The 27,163-nt window shown below is 40.4% G+C and overlaps 1 protein-coding gene across 4 annotated transcripts in view; it reads left to right on the forward strand.

Annotated features, from left to right (window-relative positions):
* The window catches only part of DIS3L2 (DIS3 like 3'-5' exoribonuclease 2), a 321,890-nt gene that overhangs the window by 108,003 nt on the left and 186,724 nt on the right, over window positions 1–27,163 (forward strand). For 2 of the 4 annotated variants that reach the window (XM_032480492.1, XM_032480493.1), the window contains exons 7-8: window positions 18,143–18,243; window positions 22,054–22,301. In XM_032480492.1, the coding sequence (XP_032336383.1) occupies window positions 18,143–18,243; window positions 22,054–22,301 (349 nt within the window). Of the gene's footprint in view, window positions 1–341; window positions 409–18,142; window positions 18,244–22,053; window positions 22,302–27,163 lie in introns of those variants that run through there. The other 2 variants (XM_032480495.1, XM_032480496.1) reach the window with 2 other exon arrangements.

A 27,163-nucleotide genomic window follows, 5' to 3' on the forward strand; every position in this document is an offset into this window, starting at 1 on the left:
TTTAATTATTTATAGATATTTCATGACCTTAAATGCAAATAGTTTGTTTGCTTTAAATAAGACTGAAAGGTCAACTTATTTTACTTTTGATACAAACGATAGCAACCAACTATGGTAACACTGACTTTTCTTGCTGATCAGGGGCTCTAATTAGCAGTTAAATGTTTTTCATTAAAAACAGGATGACAAATTAATTTTTGATGCATTTAAGTTACTAAAAATACTTCAAAGTGTGAGATCCTGGGCAAATTTAGCTTTAAAAAATGTATTGTAACATTCTATTCTGATTAAAAGGTTAGAAACAACTGATCTAGTTCACCCCTTTTGTTTTACAGACGAGGAAACTGAGACTCAGAGAAGTTGCTTGGCTTGTCCAGTGTCCCACAGGAAGTTAGTGAGTTCATAAAAGTAAAACACCTTATATCTATAATAACAACAGACAACTTCTACTAGTTGGTTATATTTTTTGAACAGCAAATCATGCCAGATGAGTTTAATATCTTTCTGTAAGAATTTAGTGGGCATTTTTCACACCCACCTAGTGTCTGTTTCCCTCTTTTCCTTTCCCATACACCCAGATTTTCATCTGGACATCTACTCCTTCCCTACATTCCTTAGACTTTGGGCTGAGTTGACCCCAGTTGCCGAGTTTTGGTTGCCTTGTATCAGTTACTTGTATCAGTTACTTATGCCAATAGAACTTTCTGTACTGTTCAGTACTGTAGCCACTAGCTGTTTGTGGAAGTTGAGCACTTGAAATATGTGACTGAGAAACTGAATTTTTAATTATATTTCATTTTAATTAATTTTATTTTAAATAGCTACATGTGGCTTGTGGGTAATGTATTTGACATTGCAGCTTCATACTATTTCCTCTTCTCATAGGCACATGACCTAAGCAGGGTGACTTCTACTTAGAATTCTAAGATGTAAGTAGTTTCCTGATGGATGGGAACATGAAACATTTATCCCCATTTGCTCCTGGCAGCTACCCTATGACTAACCAAGTGTTGAGGGTAGAAGAGTGGAGAAGCAGAAAAAAATCTGGGCCCCTACAGCCATTGGTGGGCAGGGTCTTGGATTAGCTGACCCTGAGGCTTGCCTTATTTCTGGACTTCTAATTGCATGAGCCAGTGAGTCACCTTTGAGATATAAGCCAGTTTGTATTGAATGTTCTGTCACCTCAACTAAGAGCATCCAAGCAGATACACAGGGGATGACAAACCAGGCATTCTGCTACTTACTAGGAAAAGAAAGATGAATAGAGTAAAATCCAGATGCTTGTCTTTGAGGTGAAGTTATTGCATAAGAGAGATACAGTAACAGATACGTGTTCTGGATCTTACCTGCCTTGGTCCTCTTCAGTGGGAATTTCCTTTATTAAAATGGTAAATGCAGTTTGCCTTGTCTGCAGGGCCTTAGTTGGATCACGAGTGTACTCCTGACTCAAGCAACATCAACACATTGACTGGCCAGTGACCCATTAGATTTTTTTCTTCACAGCTTGAGGACTCTGGGGTTAAGGTGTCATGTGGAGTGAGGGCTGGAGACAGAGTCTTTAGGGAACAGAGGCTGCTAGTAAGCACAGACAGTGCACATAGAGAAGAGGAACAGATTTGCAGAGGGAAGGAGGGACCATTCAGAGAAGAAGTGGGAGAAGGTGAAAGGAGGAGGAGGGAAGAGGGGGAAAAATAAGACAGTTTATTCTCTAGATCTTGAAGGATGAGTAGTTTTCCAGGTGAAGAAGGGTGAAAAATACGCTTGGTATGAACAGGGGCACAGAGGTGGATGGCAGGTAGAATGCAAGTAATAGTGCAGTGGAATAGTGAATGGTGGGGAGTCTGGAGAAAAAGCTAGAAAAATAAGCTATGGTGAAGTTTTGTCCAGTTATCTGTGGCTGCTAAGAGATCTGCATAGTGGGAAGTCATCCAAAGCTGTTAAGGAAAGGAGACTGATTGTTAGTGGAGAGAAATTGGGACATGGCATGGGACCACTTAAGATGCTTGAAGACCTGACTGAGAGCAACGGCAGCTGAACTGCAGAAGAAGGGATGGGTAGGCAAGATATTTCAGAACTGGAATTGATAGCATTCGATGGCAGATCAGATGTGGAACTTAAGGCAGAGGAGCATTCAAGAATGAGATTAATTTGATACCTAGTTTAGCAGTTGCACTGGTGCTGACGTTTTTAAATGAAAGAAATAAGACCAGGTGCAAGATGGACAATGAATCTGATCATATGTTGAATTATGTGGGGGACATTTAGGTTATGACATCCAGGGGGCGATTGGAAATAGAAGTTTAGACCCAGAGAGGGGATGGTAAGTTATTGATCTGAATATTATCAATTGAAGCTATGGGAAGTTGATAAGATTATCAAGTACATGGTTCACAGTTAGAATTATCTGAAGTAGTCAGTATCCTATAAAACCAAGGCATAAGCTGGTATATATGGCAAACTCAGGGGCAAGGGTGGTGGTTGGGAAGTAACTGATAAAGATTTTGAGAGCCTTATACAAATCTAACAGAAACGTGTACAGAACTGAGAAGGAAGTGATGAGTATTTTCAAGAAACAAAGGAATGCCTCTCTTTTCTTTGTGGATATCGAATGATTAAAGATTGTTTTCATTTAAAAAGACTGATTCTCACAATTATTTAAAATAACCTTTATTCAGGGGAGGTTTTTTGTTTGTTGGTTTTGCATTTAACCATTATTTTGAAAGAATGGATCAAAAGAGAAAAGTTGAATTTGGTATTTATTGAACTGGAAAACTGAGAATCAGCTATAGGTGGGGATGGTTCATGTCTTCATCTCCACTTCCCTTGAACTGGGATTCTGAGCACTGTTGCCTGTGAAGGCAGTTTTCAGGTCTTGAGACTCCAAGAAGGGAAGACCTAATTAAGTAGCTCTTCCCTATTTATCCCTCTAGTCAGCATATGCCAGTGTATTCAGTTGAATAATGAAGTCTTTTTTTTTTTTTTTTTTTGGTAACTTAGTGTTTAACCTGCTTCCCATAAGGTTTCATGCATATTTTTGGTTTGGTAGAGACGCTTTCATTGCCACTGTGCAGAGTTACGAGCCTGCACATTCATCTTCCTGGCATTGATTTCCCCTTTGGGTCTTTCTAAATTATGCCCATTCTCCCTTGAGAACTACCAACTGGTTTTTTCATGTTATGCAGCAACATATCAGGGGAAATCTTGGCTTGACTAATGAAATAATGGTCACTATAACCTGTTGAGTTTTACAAAAAGCTGTTGAATATTCCAACTAAGCCTATTGGGGGGAAAAAACTGGCTTGTGTGGCTCTGGATGGGAAGAGGGAACTGACAGCTGTCCTACTCTGGATACAGAATGTCCACCATTAAGGACGGATCTTATTTAACATTTTTCAATAGAAAATTGTCCCTGGTTTTCAGATATTGCTTTAGAAACTACTAAAAAATTAATGAGTCACTCCTATCCCTTTAAGTGGGTTCCTGCACACCCTTTCACTAGGCCTCTGAGTAAAACTCAGCATGGTGAAGTCTCTCATCTCTGCTCCTAGTTAGCTGACCTGTATTTGGCTAGTCCTCTCAGCTCTGACTCATTTGCTTGAGTCAGAGGCAGCAGTCGAGTATGAACTTGATAGAATTGACTTGGGAAATGATGCTCATTTTGACCCTCCTTGTCTCAAAGCTCCTTTGATATAAACCTCTGTGGATTAGACTACAGTATTCTTGACTCTGCAGTTCACACATGCCTCCTTGCACCTACTGTTCCAGGTATAAATGCTCCTTGGGCCCAGCCTGGTGCACTGGGGCCAGAATCCAAACTTGTCTGGCTAGCCCTGTTTGCATCTCCACCAGGAAAGGGGGAGCCAACAAAATGTGGCACCCTCCTAGTAGGAATCCGAAAAGTACTGAACAAGAGTTTTGCCAGTCATTCTTGCCTCTTGGTGCTTCGTTTTCCTTATTTGTTAAAAAAAAAGACCTTCATAATAAATACCTGCCTTCACTTCTTCACAGGTTCTTGCATAAATCAAATGAGGTAATGGAAGGGAAAGTACCTTAAAAAGGATAAAGCATAACATTTCTTTAAGGGCATTTTCTAAATCATTTTTTGAAGCCTGTTGCCTCTTGAAGCAAGTGTCAAATGAATCTTCCTGTGGAGGTACTTGGACCACATGATGCCAGTGATGAGCTCTAATGGCTCTTTTGGGCTCCCCTTGTCCACCAGGGGTCTCCTGCCTGCCTCTCAGCCTATGTTCTTGTACCTGCCCACTCAGACCTCACGTCCAACCAAACCGGATTTTGTATTCTCCTAAGCACTCCGTTCCCTCTTCTGCCTTTGTATCTCTGTGCCTTCTCTTTTCTGCCATGAATGCTGCCTAATTCCCCTTCTCTTGTGAAAATTCCTCTAACCTTCAAATGTCAACTGTCATTTTAGATGTGTATTCATTATTTATTGCCTTGTAACAAATTGCCACAAACTTAGTGGCTTATCTATCTCACATAGTTTACTATCTCACATTTTCTATGGGTCAGTGTAGCATAATACAAAATATATATTTAGCTTGTAATTTCCTGAGTGATATGGGTGACTCAGCCCTTGTAATTTCCTGAGTGATATGGGTGCTAGGAGCACCTTTTGTTCTAATATTTGGTGTTTGACCCTGGTTCCTTGACACAGAGCTCCTGAAACTGTTGTAATTTCCTGAGTGATGGGGGTGAGAGGAGCACCTTACACAGAGCTCCTAAATCTCTTGGAATTTCCTGAGTAATAGGAGCATCTATTGTTCTATGAGGCAGCTCTTGGTGGACTGCTGGATAGCTTCAGGATGGGGTGTCATGAAATGATTGTAATCATTTCAGGCCATGGTTAGAAGCTTGAAATTTTCAGTCCCACTTCTGTCCTTCAGGGAGGGAAGAGGGGCTGGAGATTGAGTCAATAATTGATTATTCTTCCATGAAGAAGCCTTCATAAAATTTTCTGAGCTATAGGATTTAGAGGGCTTCTGGGTTGGTAAATATATCCACAGAAGCTCCTGTGCTTGGGATCCTTCTGGGCCTCCTAGTGTACCTCTTTGGCTGTATCCTTTATGATATCCTTTGTACTAAACCAGTAAATTTAAGTTGAGTGTTGCCCTGAGTTCTGTGAACCATTATAACAAATGACTGAACCTAAGGAGAGAGTCATGGGAACTCCCCTCGGTTTGTAGCCAACTTAGAGTGAGACCCACTCCTTTCATTTGGTGTCTGAAGTGGGGGCAGTCTCGTGGGAATGAGCCCTTAACCTGTGAGATCTGTATTAATTCCAGGTAGTGTCAGAATTGAATTAAATTACAGGACATCCGGGTGGAGTCTACAGAGAACTGGAGAGATACTTGGTGTGGGAAACCTGTACATTTGGTATCCTAAGTGTTGTGAGTACAGGAAACAGTTTCCCTTTAATCAGGAATCTGGGCATGGCCCAGTGCAGTCCTCTGCTTCAGGGTTTCTCACAAGGCTGCAATCAAGGTGTTGATTATCTGAAGGCTCTGCTGGGAAAGGAACTTCTTCCAGGCTTATATGGTTGTTGGCCAGATTCGGTTCCTTGTGGGCTTTTGGACTGAGGAGCTCAGTTCCTTGCTGGCTGCTGGCAGGTGGCTGCCCTCAGTTTCTTGCTGCTTGGGCCTCTCCATATGGCAGCTGGCTGCATCAGATCCAGCAAGGAAGAGAGTCTGTTATCAAGGTGGAAGTTACAGTCCTATGTAACCTAATCATGGAAGTGACAGCACATCATATTGGCCATATTCTGTTGGTTAGAAGCAAGTCATAGGTCCTGGCCACACTCAAAGGGAGTTAATTATACAACAGATGGGAAGGCTAGGAGGTGTGAGGACCACCAGGGGCCATCATAGAATCTGCTCACCACACGATGTTTTCTCCCTGAGTCTTAACTTAGTTCTTCCAACTAAATATGTGATCTTTCCTTTCTGTGACTCTTCTTTACACACTTTTTTTCCCAGTTCATATTCCATGACTGATATTATTATGGTTGAATATTTTCTTTATTTCCCTCATATAACTGTTTTTGTTCATCTTTCATCCATTTGCAACCCCCAGATCAGAGTCTTGTACTCAGCAAGTGTTCTGCACAAGATTACCCCCTTCTTTTCCTTCTTTGAAAGTGAAGAAGGACCAAACTAGTTGCTCTCCTGTTTTGACACCTGAATCCTTTTTCTCCACAGCAGCCACATAGGATCCATTCTAAAACTTTCAGATTTGCCAATTTGGCATCAAAAGCAATGACTCATCCATGTGTGTATTACCTGGCTGGAGTGATCTGCCTGATTTGCATTTAGATCTAAAATTTGTTACCTTATTAAGGAGAAGCAATTTTCCACTGAAGATGCTTCAAACATTAGCTAGTTTTGGGGAGGTACATTGTTCTGTTTCCCAGAGGGCCTGATGGGTCTCAGAAATGATAAAGTCTATAAAAATCAATTTTTTTCTTCTTTAAATTGTTTTCATTTGCCTGGTAATGATCATTTTGGGGTCCTGCTATTTTTAGGTCACAGTAGATGAATTGATAAATAGGACTGACTCTTGGAGAAGCAGCATTTTAGTTCTTTCCCTTTTGCCTAAGCAGTGGGCTGGATCTTATTATCTCTGTTGGAAATATTCAATAAGGTGAAATATCACATGTGCTTTAAGAGACTTGGAACATGAGAAAGACAAAATATGTTTGATAAATGTGGGATCACAGACTCAAAACACAGCAAAACTCATTTTCTTTAGCTTCCCATGCTTTGAGCCAGTCTCTACTTAACCCTCTAAGATGGCTCAGCACCCTTTTCATTTTTTTAAGTTTTGATGGATAGCTAACCTGTAGGAGACAAGTTAAAAAAATAGTAGTCAGATTTTAGTAAACACTGTGTTTCTGGTGTTGAAAAGGTATCACAGTAACAGATCAAGTTTGGTCCCTTTTTAGAAAAACTCACATGGAAGTCAGCTTAAACTTGGAGGAGTCATTTATCTGCTGGGGAAAGATGCAGAATTAGTAAGTTAAAGCCAGCTGTAGATGGGAGCACATAAGTGTGTGTGCCTACATTTTGGGTCTTTTGGGAGCCATGAAGCTAAAAGCCAATTAAAGCTTTAGTAGAAAGACATTTAAAAGTGGTTTCTCCTGGGCAAGAGAAAGATTTGGAGCAGAGAGTGCTCAGAGAAAAGAAATGCTGATGATGTAATTAATACAGTTAACAGCTGGGAATGGGAATCTGTGAAAAGCCCCATCTGAGAAAAAGACCCCATGAAGGACTTAGGTTTGGGTCCGAAAACCATGCTCTCCAGGGCATTGCTCCAACTCAGGAACCTGCAGGTATCTGCATGGTCAGCCTGGTGAGAAGGGTGACCAAATCCTGCCACAATGAGTACCCTTGTTCTTAATCTCTCACTAGTCTATAAGTTAGAACAGTGGAGGAAATTTCAGTAGTGAAGGGTTTATTTTTCATTTCAATTCTTGAGTCTTAGCTTTCTTTTCATTCATTTATTCATCCTGTTACTCTTGTGTTAAGTCTGTCTCTCCCCAGTCTCTACACATGTCTACTTTCAGACAGCGTTATCATCTAATTGATATTCCCGACCTCTGCCGGAAAGTAGAAAAATCTCTCCAGCTTGGGTAGAAAACACCACCATCCTCATATCTCACTGTCACCCCAAACTCAAAATGAGCTCAAGAGTTGACTGACTTCTCCAGTCCTATCACTGAGGCACATCTCTCAAAAATTATGTTTTCTTTTCTGTTCTCACTTCCGTTGATCCTTTTCAAATCCTGAAGGTTGTGTGGCATCAGGGGAAGAGAATGAGGCTTCATGTTTGGGTGCTGCCCTTGCCACTTGCTAACTGATATCCATGGGCAAGCATGGTATTTGATCTTTGTGAGCCTCATTTCCTAAATGACCTTTTAGAGCTTCATCTCTAAAACTGGCATGGTAATACCCGCCTACCTCATTGGATTATTGCAGAATATTAAATGTGGTAGTGCATGTAAATCACCTGACACAGTACCCGGGGTGTGCCACAGGGGCTCAATAATAACTGGGTACTATTACTATTTTGAATGCATAGAGCACAGTACCTGGCACGTTCGGGGCCACAGTTTTGGGACAACATTCGTATGTGATCCTCCCCTGGAGTTGTGGAACCCAGCTCTGAATGTGTTGGGTATCCTCCACCTCCTCTAGCATTTTTCAGTGGATTAATTGACTTCTGTGTTTCAAAAAACAAAAAACTGTTGCGACCCCCTCCCCCCCGCTTTCCCCTGTGGAACCCCCCTAAACTTTCCACGGCCAGACCTATGAATGGCTTGTTTCTGGACTCATTCCCTCCTCCCTTTATTTTGATACAATGAAGTTGACATCTCTCTGCCCTGCTGCCTGAGGTTAATCCTTTCCCTGGGTTCTGGATTCCATCCCTTCCTGCCCAGTGCACCCTCCCTTTCCTAACTGTGCTCCGTTTGACCGCACCTTCTTTAGTCGTTCTTTCCTTTCAGCAATTAACTGTATCCAAGCTTCCCTTATCTTAAAAAAATAAGGAAACCACGTTGTGATTTCTTTCTCCACTGACAGCTCCCACCCGGTGCTATTCCACTCCTTCCCAGCCAGCCTCCCAGAGCCCAGTGCACACCCTCACCTCCACCGCTCACCTTGCACTCATTTCCCCTACACGCCATTCTGACTCCACTCCATTTCCTTCTTTAAAACTAGTCTCACGAGGTTTGCCTGTGACCTTTTCACTAGGTCTACACTGCTCTGTCCTAGGTTCTCTTCCCTTCTGATTCTGAAACATCTCCGAGGGAGCCAGTCCGCTTGTTCGTTTGCCCTCTGTATACAGGCAGCACCCTCATTTCCTCTTTCTTAAGTATCAGATCTAGTATCCAACACCTCAAACTCACTAAGTCCGACTGAAGTTACATCCCCTCCTGATTGCCTGAAGATGCTCTTCCTACGGTGGCTCATTGCTTATTTGTCTAGAGCAGTGGCTCTCCACTTTAGTGGGCATCAGAGTCTCCTGGAAGGCTTGTTCAGATTTTTGGGCTCCACCCGCCAGAGGTTCTAAGTCAGTAGATCTGGAAAAGGGCCTGAGAATTTGCATTTCTGAGAGTCTCCAGGTAATGCTGATGTTGCTGATCAAACTATACTTTGAGAACTTCTGTTATAAGGAAATGAAAAAAATTTCCCATTCCTTACTCTACCCCAGGTAGCCTCCCCTGCCTCCAGTTCCCCACTAGCATCTAAGTAATCTTGTCAGTTCTTCTTTCTAAATACCTCTGTATCTGGAACCCTCCATTCCCTCTGCCACTAGTCTGATATATTGCCTTAACCTGCTAACTGGCCTTTCTGCCTCCAGTTTCACTTCTAAATCTGTTCCCCAAACAGCAACCAGGATACGTTTCTTAAAGCACAAGTCATGTTAGTCTCTTGCCTACTTTCTTCTATATGTCTCCATCGCCTTTGGGATAGATTCAGATTTTTCAGTGTTGCTCTGGCCTCAGCCTGCCTATATGGCACCATCTCTTATTCCTCCTTACTTTACTTTGCACAGAATGTACCAAGCATACAGAAAAGTAAAATGCAATTTAAATATATTTTATACAGCAGTTACTGAGTGCTTACTGTGTTCTAGCCACTGTAGCACTTTTAGACATGTTTATTTAATCTTCCCATTAACCCTGTAAAGAGGGGTTACATTTTACAAATGAGGAAATGTGACCCATTTTATAATGTTGCCATCGTCCTGTATACCAGTCCTGTCCAGTTGCTTGTGTCCAAGGTAACAGGGTTGGAGTCATTCAAAACTCATTACCAAAGCTAATAATAATAACCATGACAACAGCAACATTAGTGGTATCTAACAACTTTTGTTAATGTACTTTGTGCTGGGGCACTACATGTAAACATGACCCACATAAGCTATTCCTGATTTACAAAGGAGGAAATAGAGGGAGTAACTTGTTCAAAGCCACATAGTTCAAGTCACAGGACCTAGGTTTGATTTTAGGTCTTGTGACTCCAAAGCTGATGCTTTTAACTACTCTGTCATTTCTATGAGTGGAAGCAGTGAAGTTATATAGAGAGCTGTTCATCACTGGACATCTTCTAAGATTTAAAATCTTTCAAATTCTGTAAGCTGAATTGTAAACATTTTGGCAACTCTGCCATCCTCACTGGAACCCACCCACATGCACCTGTCTTTCTTCCAGATCTCATCATACTGTGGTGAGAAGAGTTGGGACTTGGAGTCTTACTGGGTTCTGATGCTGCCTCTACTAACCATCTCCTTGGATGACCCCTGGGATAAGTTACTTTACCTCTCTGAACTGCTGATTGCTATTCTCTAAAAGCCAAAATAGTGATACTTCCTTCATGGTATTGCTGAGAAAAATAAATGGGAGAATACCTGCCTCTTCTCTCCATCCCTTCTGCTTCTGCCTTAATGTAGCATCAGGCACTATCCCAGTAGCTTCCTTACTGTCTTCTTGTTGCGTTTCCTGCGCAGATCACCACTGCCCCTTCCCTGGTTTCATACCTGTCACTGCTTACTGACTATTTTCTACAGTGCCGCTGAAAAATACGTCTAAAATACAAACCTAGTGACTTTCTGTTGATAGTAATGGTGGGCTGTTATTCAGGTGCATGCCTTCACACTGAAACAACCAAAAATACTTAGATAAAATAATAAAAAAAAAAACCCCAAACAAACCCTACTTCTTAAAGCATTGAAGAGCTGACAGGCATTATCAGGTTAAAATTAGAATGGAGAACCCATACAAGAGGGCAGGCTTGACCAGAGGTCGTGGGGACAGAAATAAAGCCCAGAGTCCTCACAAGAAGCTGGGACCCCAGGGGACTACACCATCAGGGTGAGGATAGACCTGGAACACACCAGCTTTCATGTGGAATTGTAGCCCAGGCTCAAGCTGACTGGGTCAACCAAGGAATCTCAAGTCTTGCGTTGGTTTACGGGCTGGTAGTGCCTGTGGGTATCTAGCAAAAATCAAGTGGAAATTCTTTCAAAAGGAAGGTTTCTTTAACCTAAGCCTCAAATTATTCAGTGACCAGCACATAAATATAACCAGGCACCCAAGGAAACCATAGTCCAAGGGCAAGAACTATCAGCAATCACAAACAACAGAAACAACCCTTCATCAATGTCATTATGTGTTGGAATCATTGCCATCTATAAAAAAAATACTGTGTTTAAAGAAATTAAAGATAAGCTTGAAGATATCTGCAAAGAATAGGAAACTGTGAAATGTGACATAGCAAATTAAAAAAGAACCAAGTAAAACTTTTAGAAATGAACATAACAATAATGAAATTAAAAACTTAGTAGATAAGGAAAAGTGTCCATTCTGTTAAATAGTTAAAAGACAAAAGCCTCAAGGATGGATTTAACAGAAGATTGAATAAAGCTGAAGACAAAATTAAACTGGAAGATAGTAAGAAAACTTTACTCAGAGTATAGCATGGAGGGACAGATAGAAAATGCAGAGAAAGAGGGTAAGAGATGTAGAGAATAGAGTGAGGTCTAACTAGTTTAATTAGAGATCTCTGTAGGAGATGAGAGAGAAAACGAGCAAAGGCGGAATCTGAAGATAATGGCTGAGATTTTCCATAACAGGTGAGATACCAAACCACACATTTAAGACCAATGATTGCAAGTAGAATGAAAAAAAACAAAAAAATCCAAACTTAGATACATCAAGATGAAACTACAGAAAACTGAAGGGAAAATCTTAAAAGCAGCTAGAGGAAAAGATTATCTACCCTTGACTCCTCATCAAATATAATTCTGATCATGTTATTCTCAGAATTTTCAGTTACTTTCCATCCCTAAAATATAAAATGCATGCTTTTCATGTCATGTGAGGCCTTTCATGGTCTGGTCTCTGCAACATGTTTAGACACATAGAACCTTTGTCTTTCTCATTCTGCTCTTGATTTTGTGCCTTTGCACACTGTCGTCTCCCTTTCTGGAATACTCCCCATGCACGTCCATCTAGCCAGCTCCTACTCAGCCTTCTCATTTTCAACTCAGGGGTTCACTGTCAACTGCCTGGCTCCCTTCTCACTGCCATTGGATGTACTGCTTGCCAGCAGTCACCAACACCATGTACTTTCAATGTTTGTTTGCATCTTTGTCTCATTTCTAGCACATGAACTTTCCAAGGACAGAGGGTCATTTGCAGTGCCTGACACACCACAGACTTTCAGGACCTCTATTGGGTTGACTTCAGCATTCAGGGAGTCCCATGGCTACTTAAGCAATATTTTGATGTAGGTTTTCACGGCTCTTCCCATAATGCTCTGATTCTTGCTTGTGTGGAGAACAGGTCAATACAGTCAGCATTAGGATCCTTGCATGCGGTCATCAACTGACTGCTCCTTCACTACTCCTACTTCCTTGGTGAAACTGGAATAATAGTGTCTGCTCTACCTATTGTATGAAGTTATGGTGTGGATTAAAAGGGGTGATGTATGTGAACATACTGTGAAAATGCTCTGGTACCATACAGTTTCATTAGTTTTATTTCAGAGTGAGAGACTTGCTTGGGCTGGCAGACATTCATGGTAACATGAATGTTACCTTGCCCCTGTGAGGACATGTGTTGTCATTTCTACATTTCATTGGGGAAAGGGGTCTGTGAAGTAAGTTTTCCATGTTAATTGATTTTGAGAGATCTGAGGGTAATTGTTTTCTTTTATAAATATATATTACAATTTTCATTGAGTTCTTGTTGGAAATTGTAAATTTCTGTGGCCCTCCATTCCGAGATAGAAAAGCTTGGACTTGTCAGTTTGTCACTCTTTTAATTAGAAAGATCGAAACACCTTCTGGCCCAATTCCTTGCTTTTTTCTTCACATTGCCCTCACTTAGCATCACAGTCTAATATCTGAAAACCTTTTTATGCATTTGTAAAGTGTTAAGAATCATGAGACTTGTCAGTCTATTGTTTATGTATGAGAAGGCCGAATCAGAATCATTTCATCTTTGTACAGTTGTCCAAACCCACAGAACCTGACACCAAAAGTGATCTGAAATGTAAACTGTGGACTTTGGGTGGTAAGGATGGGTCAACGTAGGTTCATCCTGAGTAAAAAGTGTCCCACTCTGGTGGGGGATGTTAATGTCAGGGAAGGCTATGGAATGTGGAGGGTCTGGGAGTATATAGAAAATCTCGGTACCTCCCCGTCTATTTTATTGTAATCCTAAAACTGCTCTAAAAATAAAACCTTAAAAAAAGTTACCCTCCCCCAAAAGAATCATTTCCTATACCAAAATGAGGTGTTGGGTTTGCACTTGTTATATGTGAAAATGGCAATGCCATCCAGCAAACCATGACATTTTACTATTTGAATGTTTAAAGTTGAAGTTTCAGATAATCTGTAGAAAAAGATTAGGACTTCACTGGACTTCTTTTTAGAGTGTTTCTTAGAGAATATAATGAGCAGTTGCTTACATTAGTAGTGTACCTAGTTTTTAGAAAGTTATCTTATTTAGATGAAGGATTTTTGATAATCACTATTTCTAGAATTTTTTAACTGGAAGGAACCACAAATGCATTAGTATGACAAAGCTGAAGGCTTGTGGGAACACATAACCTTTTCCCTTGTTGAGGACTGCCAGCAGCTCTGCCCTGTTCTGGTAATTCATTAAGGAGTTTTATTGTTCTGTCAAAGCATTCTTCCTGATACTCAATTAAATTGAGCCCCTTTTCCTTATACTAAGTCATTCATAGTGTTGGAGACACACGTAGCAGCATCCTTCTTAGAAACCTCTCAGATCTTGCCTCTGTTCACTCTCACTGCCACTATCTTAATTTAGATTCTGATTGTGTTTCGCCAGAGTGTGACCCTAGCTTCCTAAGATCTCTGTTACTATTCTCTCTCCATTTCAGAGCACTACCAGATTCATAGCTCTAAAATGTATGTGTCCCTAGCCTTTATAATGTTTTATAGGATAATATCCAAGCTTATCAGTTTCACTGTCTGGACCTGTGTGTTAAGGAGTATGTTCTGCTGAGAGTGGCATTAAATCCTAAAATATCAGTGGCATGAACAAGAAAGTATATTTCCATCTCACATAAAAGAGGAAGAGAGAAAAAAAAACAACAAACAAAGCATAAATACAAAACAGAAACAGACTCACAGACATAGAATATAAACTTGTGGTTGCCAAGGGGGTGGGGGGTGGGAAGAGATAGACTGGGATTTCAAAACTGTAGAATAGATAAACAAGATTATACTGTATAGCACAGGGAAATATATACAAGATCTTATGGTAGCTCACAAAGAAAAAAATGTGACAATGAATATATATATGTTCATGTATAACTGAAAAATTGTGCTCTACACTGGAATTTGACACAACATTGTAAAATGATTATAAATCAATAAAAAATGTTAAAAAAAAAAAAAAAGAGGAAGAGAGGTAGGCAGATTAGGGCTTCTAGGCTATTTCCACAGTTTCAACTCATTCTGTTGTGCTGCTCTGCACAGTAGAAGGCATGCTTGTGCCGTAGCCTCCAGGACCAAGGTGAGTAGTTGACGTCCAGCTGACACATCCACATTCCAGCTGGGAAGAAGGAGGAAAGATGGAAAGGCAGTACCTCCATTCTTTAAATCACAACACTTTAACGCACTGCTTATTGGCTAAAATTTAGACATGCCAGCCATGCTTAGTTGCAAAAAGACTGAGAAATGTAGTCTTCTAAATAATACTAGCTAAAAAATCAGAGTTCTTACTACTAGGAAAGAAGAGTCTAGATAATTGAGTAGTAACTAGAGTCTCTGCCCTAGGACCTGTCCTACCTCTCCACTAGCCTCGCTCCTTTCCCCATCGTCCCTTCCTGCCCAGCACTTGTGTCCTGAACTTGTTAGTAGCTACAGTAAACTTCTTACTAGTCTTTTACCATGTCAGGCTCTTTCACAGCTCTGGGCCGTTGCACAAGTGCCAACCTTTACCTGGAATGCCATTCAACTTCTTTATCTTTCTCTGAAACATCTGTGTATCCTTCAAGCCCCAACTCACATATGCAGTGAGTTTTTCTTACTTCCTTAACACTGACAGCACATTACTCCATACTTGAACATGTCGTCAGTGGGAGGAGTTTGAGCTTCCTGATCTTAGTAGTTGAAGAGACTTGAGTTTGAATTTCTTCTCTGCAGCTTGGGCTGGAAAGTATAAATATGGAAATGCTCAGCATATAAATTATACTTAAAGCCATGGTCCATATCTCTCTTTTTGAGTTCCAGATCTTCCTGTTGAACTGTTTACTCAACATCATCACTTGAAGGTCTCACAGGTGGCCTCTCGAGTAGAACCACCTTTGAACTAGAACTCTTGATTTCCACCTCCCCCTCTAATCTTCCCTGTGCTAGTAATGCCTCCATCAGCCTCTGTCAGCCTAGCTGCAGATGTCGAGAAGCTGGACATAATCCTTCATTTCTCATATCTAATAATTCTTAAACTCTCACAACTAATTACCACCAAAGTCTGTTAGTTCAACTCCAAAATATGTCTTAAATTGATGCTTTTAATTCCATCTTCAGTGCCTGCATTGCAGCACTATCCTTTCATGTCTGAACTATTGTGATAGCTCTTAACTGGTCTCCCTACATTCCCTTTTAGGTTGCTCTGGTCTCAAGTGGGGCAGTCACTTTCTTGAACAAAATCCTTAGCCAGCTTCCTATTGTATTTAGGTTTAAATTAAGGATTCTTAACTCCCTCAAGACCCCATCTGACTTGACTCCCATCTACCTCTCATTTCTATTTCTTGCCATGCCCATTCTTGGTCACTGTGCTCCAGTCATATGGTCTTTCTGTTCCTTGACTGTGCCAAGGACTTCCTACCTCTGCCCCCCTCCAAGTACCATTCCCCACTGGGGTCTTTTGTCCCCTTCTTCACTCCTACACAAACCAACCTCAGATTTCAGCTTAAATGTCAGTTGCATACAGGGCCATTTCCCTGATCTCTTAAATTAAATCGTGTGTTCTCTCCTCTTCCTCCTTGGGAGTGTTCTTTCATTCTTAGCATTCATCACAATTTGTAATTTTCTATTTATTAAATTCTTACTTATTGAATATCACTCTAACATTAAACTGTATGTTCCATAAGGGCTTGGACCATATTTCTTTTGTTCACACTGAATCCTCAATGCCCAGTGCTCAATAAATACACATGGAATAAATGAATAAACAGATGCTCTTGTGATTAAATAATGCAATAGATTCATTAAATTGACAACTTTGCTGTTCATTGTGGCAAGATGTAGTTGTTGGCAACCAATTAAGGTGATTTCACTTTTCCAACCTGGCATTGTGTTTCTTCACATTCATTGAACATATCCATGGTGCTCACCTGCAAAGCTGTAAACTTCAGTTTAATTTATTAGGATCCATCTTTGTCTAAATAAAGTCTTATTTCTGCCAGGATATCCTTATGAACACAGAACCTGAAAAGGTCATGTTAAAGTGTGATGTCTGAAACTCATGATTAGGCCTACTTACATGGCTTCCCCTCTTCTTTTGAATGCAACCTGGCATAACCTTTGAAACAGAAGGCTTGCTTGTTGTTGGGATGGAATCTGAAGCAGTAGTCATTTTAAGATGGAGTCATCAGTAACTGAAACAGAAAGCTGCACGCCCAGGACTTAGGCTGTCTCCAAAAAGCCCCCACTACCCTGTCTTGATTACCAGCTCTTGAGACCAAAAGCTCAGATCTCAAATATCTAGGTAGCGAATATTTGTTCATGGTAATTCCAGCCTCCTAATCTTGCCTGAATTACCTTGTTCTGCAGAGCGCATTGGCAAGATGTGTTATGGATAGGTCAACAACTTGTGTGGCTTTTTCTCCCTAAGAGTATAAAAGATGTTGTTCTGGAAGCATCTGATGATTTTGGAATCCTAAACTATGATCTAAAAGAAAAGATGAGTGTAGATGATGTCCCTCTTCTACTGGTAGACGATGATCAACAATGGGAACGTTTTCATTTGTTTTTTCTTTTCAGAAAACAGTAAGAATTCTGCTTTCAGTGGGCACTATGGTAGGTAGATTTTAGCATAAATGGAAAAGCATACAGTTGATTATTCTTAAGCCCCAGTAGGTCAGATCATGTCAGTGTTTCCAGAGTACGCCCAGAATGAAGTTGGCTTTTAGCTGAGCCTTTGCTAAGAGGCAGCCAGTCCTGAAAAGGATTTATTTATTTATTTTGGCCTTGGTGATGTCTAAATGATGATAGTACAAGTCCCTCTTAGCTAGCTGGAGTGGGTCCCACGTGAATTGGTTGTGACCCTAGCATCCAGAAACTCCAGTATGGTTGGATAAGAATATTTTGTGGGGGAAATCTAGTGTAACACATGAAAATACAAAATATTAAACCTTCAGAAGTGTGTAATTTTCTGCTTTTTTTCATGAGTGGTTTTAGTACTTCTGGTCTAGAGCCTAACTCCCTCTTTACTGGGGAGATGTGGTTTCAGTTTCTTGGGTGAATGTGCATTTTGTAAGTTTTTTAAGAAAGGAAATTAAATATTAAAAGACTTTAAGTACTTTACTCTTTATATAATGTCACTAAGAAAAGCCAGGAAAATCAGGATTGGCTTTTTTATTTGTTTATTTAATAAATATAATCTATTTTCCACCATTTTGTTTGTTATGGCTGGTACCAAAGTACTTTTAAAAGTTAACATTTGTTTTGATTTTGTTTTATTTCAACAGATGTGCATAATAAGTTAACCTATCTCTAGTCTTAATTGTGGGCTGGGGCAGTGTATAACATTTAGTTTTTTTGGCATTTTGACACATAGGCAATTTAGTTTAATTCCACATAACTTGATGCTCTCCACTTGTAGGATGCCTAACATGAATAACATTAAATAGATAAAATGTGGCCTTCTGAGTGAGCATTAATACAAGTCGGTGATGTAATTGACCATAGCCAAGTCACCTAACCACTATGGGCCTGGGTTTCCTTTTCTGTAAAATGAGTAGTTTGGGGTAAATGGTATCCAAGAATCTTTGCAGCTCTGAATTTGAAAATCCCATGCATCTGTCTGCCTAATAGATGTGCTTCTAACTGATTCCTCCTCTTCTTCTTTTCTCTCTTTTTAAATTAGGAAAAGAAGATGCTGGTGCACCAGTTACAAAAGACGAGAACACTTTGATGCAACAGGACACAAGAGCTTTACCAGAGAAGTCGCTGCAAAGATCAGCAAAGGTCATTGCCTATAGATTTTCTCCTCTTGTCCAAAAGGCTTTCAGCTGAGCTACCTATTTCAGGTCTCTCATGCAACTGAGTTAGGGCTGTAGTTTGTCAGTTAATCAGGAAAGTTAGTGGAAGCAGGGAATCATAAAAAGTGTATCTTTTTTATAACTTTAAATATACACGTATATATCCATTTGCCTGTCTTTGGATGAAGGGCCAAGGCCTTTTCTCTGCATGCAGGTGTGTTTATTGAAGTTCTTGCATTATCTTTTTCTGCTTAAACTGCATTTGTAATGTGAATCTATCATTTCCAGTTTGGGTTATTTAATGTGGATGAACATTTAGGCACTGGTGAAGCAATATGAATGTAGAGTCAGATTTTTACGGTTTTTTGCTGCATTTTTTTTATTGTCATGCCCTTATCTAATTCAAAAGTAAGTTTTTAATATGTCCTTTAAATATTTTTCGAAGTATTTAATTTAGTTATCCTAGGAACAAAAACCATTACTTTTATATCCTGCACTGTTGTTTTATATTATTCAATTTTATTTTTAATTATGTATGTTAGTGACATATTCAGATGTGAGACTGAACACAGCTGGCCTTGCTATGCAGACAGCTCCTGGTGGGAGAAGTGGTGCAGGATAAAGGATGAAGTGTGTGTGGCACGAGGCTTCCTCCGCCAGGAGCATCCGTCTGCATGTCTGACCTGGGAGTGCCATGCTGCCACTCTGTCTAGCAAGTTGGTTAGGAGAATGTCTCCTGCATATTAACATGAGGAATTTCTAAAGCATATTACATATATGTTACCCTCCCCCATTGTCTGTTGAGTTATCTAGATATTTATTTCAGTAGGCGTTTTGAATACTGACCATGTGCCAGGCAACATGCTAGGTGTGGAAGAGTATAGTGAATGGAAAGCCTGTGGCTGGATCTGGCTCACAAACTTGTGTTTTGTTTGACCCGTGCAGTATTTAAAATTTTTGACTTAGTAGCTTACATTAAAAAAAAATGGAGTGTTTATCTAAAAAAAATCAGACTTCTGGCTTCTCTTGACAAAACAAAACATCCGACCACACTGGGCCACATTCTTAAATGACTGGTCAGAGCTGAGTAAAGGCAACCCTCTGTAGTTGGAACTTATGTTCTGCTATTTGCTACTGCCCCCCAACGGTGCTCTCTCTCTTTCTGTTTTTGTTTTGGTGGGGTTTTTTTTCTTTTTTTTTAGATAATTTCTTAATTCAATCTAAAATTACAAGGCAAAATAGCGCTTATATGCAAAACTTACACCTTGGTTAAAGTCATTTCTATGAAAACTAATGTATGAAACACAAGTAATGTCACGCTGCTTCGTATACCTCTTGTTCTGTCAGATATTAAAACAGAAAGCAAGGACTTTTGGTTCAGACAAGATGGCATAGATTAGTTTTTCCTTGCTCTTCCCTAAGTGCAGCTACAAACTCTGGGCAGTAACGAGAGATGACCAGAGAAGAATTCTGAAAGATGAACAGAGGAAGGAAAGCTAGTTAGGGATTCCAGGACTAGAAGAGCAACATAGTAGCTTGGGACTTTATAACCCTTTCACTAACAGAAGGTGACCCAGGCCTGGTGTTTTTGGATCGAAGCCCAGCAGTAGAAGGTGGCTCAAGCAGACTCATTCCTCACTCAGATCTAACCAGGATTCCCTCCAACAACACCAGGCAATCCTAGCAACACCTCTTAGTGGGACTGACTGGGATCTCTGCCGATGATAAGTGGCTTGAGAAGGGCTTTCCTTCCTTACCACACTTGAGACTTCTCTCCCTCATCAAGAGACAGCAGCCATCTGGGTGATTCTGACAACAGGGATGCTGCCAAAGAGGTGGCCCAGCCCCAGAAGCCTCTTTGCCCCTATGGGCCTGAGACACCCTTCCCCGACCCAGAGACACCTGACAGCCAGGTGTCACTAGCAAAGGAGATCCTACCACAACTAGTATGTGGTCCAAGGAGCTTTTTTATCCTCATGGACCTGAGATGCCCCTTTCCTACCCAGAGATGCTGGGCAGCCAGGTAAGTAGAAGGGGGTACCACCACCACAAAAATCCTGTGTAGGAAGTCTCTTTTTCTCTGCATGGACAGGGACTAGGATTTGTTCCTAACCTACACTAGAGGGACCAAGTGGCCAGGCCTGAGGAAGTTCTTTCCATCCCTTCAGCAGTACCAGCAGAAACCAGTGGGATCCCCAGTGGCACCATGTCAACCAAACGTATTAAAATAACACTGTAAAGGCTCTGAAAATTAAATTATTATTGGAACCACAGCCCACAAATATAGTCTCGGACCTGCATGCTAAACCTAGACAAGGTGACTCCCTTTTAAAAGAAAGGATTTAAATAAGACCTTGAATCTGCTAACATTATTATGAAAAGGTCCAGGATACCATAGAAAACCGCCCATCTACCAGGAACCAGGAAAATCACCACTTGCATGAGGAAAGACAACTGATGCCAACACCAAGATGTTGCAATTATCTGACTGTGATTTTAAAACAGCCATCACAACCATGCTTTAACAAGCAATTAAACAGTCTCTTGAAATAAATAAGAAAATTGGAAGTCTCAGCAAAGAAATAGAGGTTATTAAAAAAAAGAACCAAATGAAATTAAAGAACTGAAAAGTATAATAACAAATAAAATACTTGCTAGATGGGCTCACTAATAGAGTAGAGGTGACTCAGCATATTAGTTAACTTGAGGACAGATCGGTAGAATTTACCCAATCTGAACAGCGCCTCAGGAAGTTGTAGGACATTAAAAAAGATTCAGCATTCAGATTAGAGGTTCCCAGTAGGAGAGGATCAAGAGAGTGGAGTTTGAAGAAAAGACATGCTGACTGGGAACAGGCGAAAAAATATCTTACAGATTTTAAGGTCCTAGCAACGATTGTATAACGTTAATGTACAATGGTATCCGCCTCTGTGATTGTAATTTTCTTCTTTTCTGGTGGACTCAGCTTGCGTTTAAGGTTAGGGAATAGCAGTAGCTGAATTGTTCCAGAATTGAGGTTTCAGGGTAGGTGCATTGGAAGGACAAGAGGGGTGAGGCATTTGGTGACACAGGTGACAGGACTTGAAGTAACGGAGCATGGTGTCTCTGGGAGTAGGAAAGGATCCAGGGCTAAGAAGAAGCTAATAGCCATAGAAAAGAGGGAGGGGCCAAGGCACTAGTGGTCTTGATGTGGTGAAAAGCCTATGGAGAGTAAGAGAGGAATGGTGGGTCAGTCCAAGATGATGTGCCTCTCTTGGTAGAAACAGGATGAACTTGTAGTGGTGTGGTGGCCTGAATCTTTGTCTGGTGAAATGAGAGGTGGGGTTTAATCTTGGAAAGAAGGAAGGTTAAAAGGTTTTGACATTTGAAGGTGTAATAAAGAACAGTTATTATTTATGTTTAATAACATTTTTAAATAAACAACTCCTGTATTGTTCATGTGAGATACTGGTATAGTTCATGTGAGAAAAGTGTAGTACAGAACAAACATCTGGAGCTATCTTCCCTGCTGGAATTTTACACATCTCCTTAAGACATAGGTCTCGGTTTTAAAGGCACTTTTGTCTAATGCATCCGTGTATAGCATAATTTTCCTTTGGTATGTGTGCTCACTAGATACTTGTTGCAACTTAAATATAGATTACTTAATCACAGAGCATCACTGAGAGCTACTTCATTTGAACCTAGAAGAACTGCTGGACCCAACTGGTTGACCAAATAACACCCTGCTGACTTCTCCCAACTGTTATCCAGTCCTATAGATAAACAATATTGACTATATCTTTGGTGTTTTCAGGTGGTTTACATCTTGGAGAAAAAACATTCCCGTGCAGCAACTGGCTTCCTTAAACTCTTGGCCGATAAGAACAGTGAACTGTTTAGGAAATACGCCCTGTTTTCTCCCTCGGATCACCGAGTGCCTAGAATTTATGTGCCTCTTAAGGACTGTCCCCAGGACTTTTTGACTCGGCCTAAGGATTATGCCAACACACTGTTCATCTGCCGCATCGTGGACTGGAAGGAAGACAGCAATTTTGCCTTGGGGTAGGTGATTTTGGCAGTAAAAACCGCAGATACCAGACAGAACCTGGTTAAGGTAGCCTTTAGGTACTTATTATTTCTTCATTAAAGCATGGGTACTTGGCATATTTTGGCCCTGGTTCTTCAGTAATGGCCCTTACTTACCACCTCAGCTGGTTACCTATAGGTTCCTTGAATTGCCAGGCAGTCACCTTTTTTGTTTGTTTTCGGTTTTTGGCATAAAACGTAAGCACATTCTGGGCCTCTACTTATTTCCTGTTAGGTCATGAATCCTGTTTGTACTTGTGAATGGCAAGAAATTCATTACATCAAATAATCAGACCCCTCCTTTCAGACACTAGTGCTAAAACATGCAAAATTCCAGGCATATTCAGGGCACCTCGGTCTCCCATGCTTTAAAATAGGAATGTAAAAATATGCTTGAATATGTGCTTTTTTGGTATTAATCCTTCATAGGTTTCACTCATGGCATTAAACATTAAATTACCCCACTGTAAGCAGGGAAGGGGTACCATATTCTTTTGGAAACTTTCAGAAAGCAGTCCAACTTAAATCCAGATCATACGGTTACAGAGCATCATGGCTAGCCACTTCCATGTAATCTGAAGAAATTGCTCCACCCAGCTGCTTGATCAGATGCTGTGCCTGCTTACTCCTCACAGTTGGTATTCATTTTGAAAGAAAAGCAACATTAAGTTTTAGCTACTTCTGAAGCCCTTTATTATGAATGGTGTCTGGTTTATGCTTCACAGGAAATGTAAATAAAGGCATACAAGCTGGAAAAGTTTGCTCTGACACTTACTTTTAGTCTCACTTGGTGACTTGCTTGTTGGTCATGTAACTTGTGCAGGATGAACCCTCCTGGGAGTGTTCTGTAGTTTGAGTGCCAGCTCTGAATGATGGCCACAATATGCCGCTTTTATCAGGTTTATTCTGTACTTAGCCTTTTAGGCCTAGGGAAGTAAACCAAATCAAATCTGTGTGTCATACCTCATGCAATTTAAGAAATACCGTCCTGTGCCACTTTCTCAGTGAGACGAAGATCTGTGTGATTTCTGTGATTCCCAGAGCCACGCGGGAACAGTTGCAGTTTCTTTTTTGCTCTCAAGTGGTGTGATTGCAATGTCATCATTTTTTAGCGTAACTCATTATCCAAAAGTGATGTCAATCCCTTGAGCCCTAAATAGCACTTCTCAGAGGCTTGCCAGTTTCTCACCATCCACTCAAAAGGCCTGATCGTGGCTGTGCCACCTGGCCCCTGGTGATTGTGCCCGCCACACTCTGCTTGGCAGTGAAAAGGGAACGATTTCACATCAAGACAGGAAATCCAGCCTTGACTCTTATCTGCCTTTCTGTCATATCCCATTGTGTATACTTGATGGGCTACTTCCTTAGTTTTCGAGTTGTAAGGGTGTAGTCAGGAAATCTTCACAGTGTGAGTTTCTCTTACTGCTCAGATAGCCCTTCAGGTTCCTTTTGCACAGCTGTGCCATTACTTCATCAAGAACTCTTTTCTTTTCTTTTCTTTTCTTTTTTTAACATTTTTTTATTGAGTTATAGTCATTTTACAATGTTGTATCGAATTCCAGTGTAGAGCACAATTTTTCAGTTATACATGAACACACATATATTCATTGTCACATTCTTTTTCGCTGTGAGCTACCACAAGATCTTGTATGTATTTCCCTGTGCTGTACAGTATAATCTTGTTTTTTCTGTGGGTAAAAGTACAACAATAAAAAAGGAGGCAGACATTTTAAGCAGCAAGGACATTTGCTGAATCTAAAGAAAGACTATTTTAATATAATAACCATATATTAATCATTTACTTTTCAAAATAAAAAAAATTTTGAAGATTCTCATACTTAGATGGAAAACTGCTAAGCTTTTTGCTACCTTTGTACTGTAAAGTCATTAAAATTGTCTTTTATGGAAATAAGCCTTTTAAAATCTTTGTGGAAAAGGGAAATATTAAGAAATAAAACGTGGCAGATTTTCATGATGAGGTTCTCAGCTGACATCTCTCTCCTGAGGGGTGCATTTGTGAGGGCTGCAGCTGTTGCTTGTTGGTGGTCGCCTTGCCGTTTTGTTCTGGCTATCAGTTACTGATCTGCAGGAGCTGAGGTCACTATTTCCCGATCAGAACATGCTGTGCTGTGATTGTTTGGGTTTCCTCTCTCGTCTTTGCCAGGTTTTGACCAGGAGCACGAAGGTAGTACTTGTTATGGGTGTGAATGTTAGCTTCCATAGAAACTATGCCTAAAAACTGACTTTAGCCAAAGCGCCTTCCTTTTGAACTTCTTTCCTGCCCCTATACTCTACCCTTAACAGTATCGAACTTCTGCCTATATAATTGCTAATAAATTATTCAAGTCCAAAGTCATTTAATTTCTTCTGTAGTTAAATTCAGTTCACGAGACAGATGTTGATCATATGTGTAAGTCACTGCTATATTACATGAGAAATACAAAGGTAAATAAACTATGGTTTCTTTATGTAAAGGAGTTATAGCCTAATGCAGAAAGACTTTACATAAATGTCATAGGATTAATTTGATTCTAAGAAATGGAATCCTATTTGATCTAATTTAAGTAGCAGCGGTGATTAATATAAGAAACTGGTGGTTCACCTAAAACCCAGGGCGGGAAGTATAGGCAGGTCTCATGAGGAACTCAGAACTAACAAGGTGGTAAAGGAATCACAGCTTCTCTTTCAAGCACCCTGAGCTGTCCAGCCACCATATGGTATCTTTTCTCTACGCCTTTCTGCATATGAGCTGTATTATTCTGCTTTTCTTTACGCAGTAGCTGTCTTCTTGCTCAGTAGCGTACATGGCCCCTAAACGGCACTGCCAGTCCTCTGCAGGTCACACACTGAAGTCTAGATCACAATACAGAATTTCTAGGGTAGAAAATCTTTATTGGTCTATTGAGAGAGTTATTTGCCCTGGTCAGTACTTTTAACCAGAAAATCCAAGGTCCACGATCCACTGCCCAATTACCAGGGACTCTGGGACTCAACTCTCTGGCAAGGAGTATGGATAAAGCAGATGGATTGAATGGCCTGTCTCTTTGAGCTCTAACTATAGTACAAAGCAGAATGTTGTAAGTTCTTCCATAGGAATAAAAGAATTTTCTGAAAGTTTGGAGTAGGTGAATGAAGGGGGAAATCTAGGATTGTTTCTTGGAGAACAGAAGCCTCTTTGGTAAAAAATCACTCTGACTGACAGTCCAGGGTGGGTGGGAAAGGACATGGCTGGAAGCAAGCAGTAGGCCATTGCAGTAAGATAAGATGAAAGAACCTGAAGTTAGGAACTGCAGTGAAGGAAACAATAGGAATGAAAGGATTCAGGGGAGATGGAGAAGGTAAATTTTCTCAGACATGGTGACTGATGGAAATGGGGCATGAAGGAGAAGGACAGAATCTTGGATGAACTCTCAGGCCTCTGACTTGGGTGACTGGGTAGATGATGATGGCATTTAATCACAATTCACCAAGAGGAGCTTCATCTTCTACTGTTCCCTTATGCCTCATTGCTTGCTGTTTCACAAGCTAACTGTATTTGTTCATAGCTCCAGACTTTTGCACACTACACTTCCTTTCCCAGTAAAGGCTTTCTCTACTCCCCAGTGTTTATTTAGTGCCGTACTCAACTTTTAAACTTAACTCAGTTATCTGCTAGAAAGATGTTCTTTGTCTCTGAGTCCTCCCTCATGGGTGCTCCCATAGTTTCTAATAATACCAGTATTATAGCTCTCATCTGTTTGTATTGTAATTGCTTATGTAAGTTACCTACTTGGCCATGAGCTCCTTTAAGGCAAGGATACTCAGTGGATGTTTGCCGGCTGGTCAGATGGGTAGATGAAAATGATTTGATGTCCCCGAGATCTTCAGCCATGTTGATCAGGAGGAAGTTGCACCATAAATCAAACTAGAAAACACAGAAGTAGTTTGGGACAGAAAATGTTGAGAACCAAGGTTCTGTGGTTTCAAAATCAACACTTGATAACAACATACAGTCAGTATATAACCTTAGGTGGAGAACCCCAAGTTTAGAATCTTTAACAAAGAGGTTAAATAGAATGTGCACATTAATAGAATATAAAATTTCAGTAGCTTTGGAAGGAGTCTTAAGGAGGCCATCAATCTTGGCGCTCCCTTCAGTGTAAGATTTGCTTCTCTGGCACTTGCAGTAGCCTCCAATTAAGGGGAGCCCAAAGAGTATTACAATAGTAGAGACCTCTCGTTGTTAAAAGTCATTTTTCATCTTGTTCTTAGAATTGTCATGAGAGATATCAGCTGAGCCTTTTTTAATCTCTGTACATCACATACCACATTTTCCTGAGTCTTAATCTGTATTGCTATCAGAAACCTAAAGATAATCTGTTCTTAGTGAACCCTTGCTGGCTTTTAGAGATCACTGCTTTTTGTTATGCATCACAACATATTTAGTACTTCTTATATTTTCTGCTGGTCTCTTGTCCAAGATACTTAAAAAGCCACACTGGCTTCCTTGTTGGAATGGTTTGTAATTATATAATCAGACTTAACAGTTTTAAGGGCTTCCCAACTCTCTTAAATCTTCCTTCCCTTTAGCAACTCTTGCAGTGGAATTCATGCCTATATTTTCTGAGACCTTTGTGAAATCTGCTATCCTAAAGTCTAGAGTTTACAGTCTCAGCCTTCCCTTCCAGCGTATCATAAGCATGGAGAGATCAAGGTCACTTTCTGCTGGATTTGTCAAGGTTTCTTCTTCTGGAATAGTTAAGGATAAATCTTGAAGAAAATGGAAAAGTTTTACAGCAGCCACTGTGAGGAACATAATAGTGTTTGATGGCAACACTCAAGACTAACTGAAGATCTAT

Source organism: Camelus ferus, chromosome 5 (genome assembly GCF_009834535.1).
Source record: "Camelus ferus isolate YT-003-E chromosome 5, BCGSAC_Cfer_1.0, whole genome shotgun sequence".
Classification (NCBI taxonomy): domain Eukaryota; kingdom Metazoa; phylum Chordata; class Mammalia; order Artiodactyla; family Camelidae; genus Camelus; species Camelus ferus.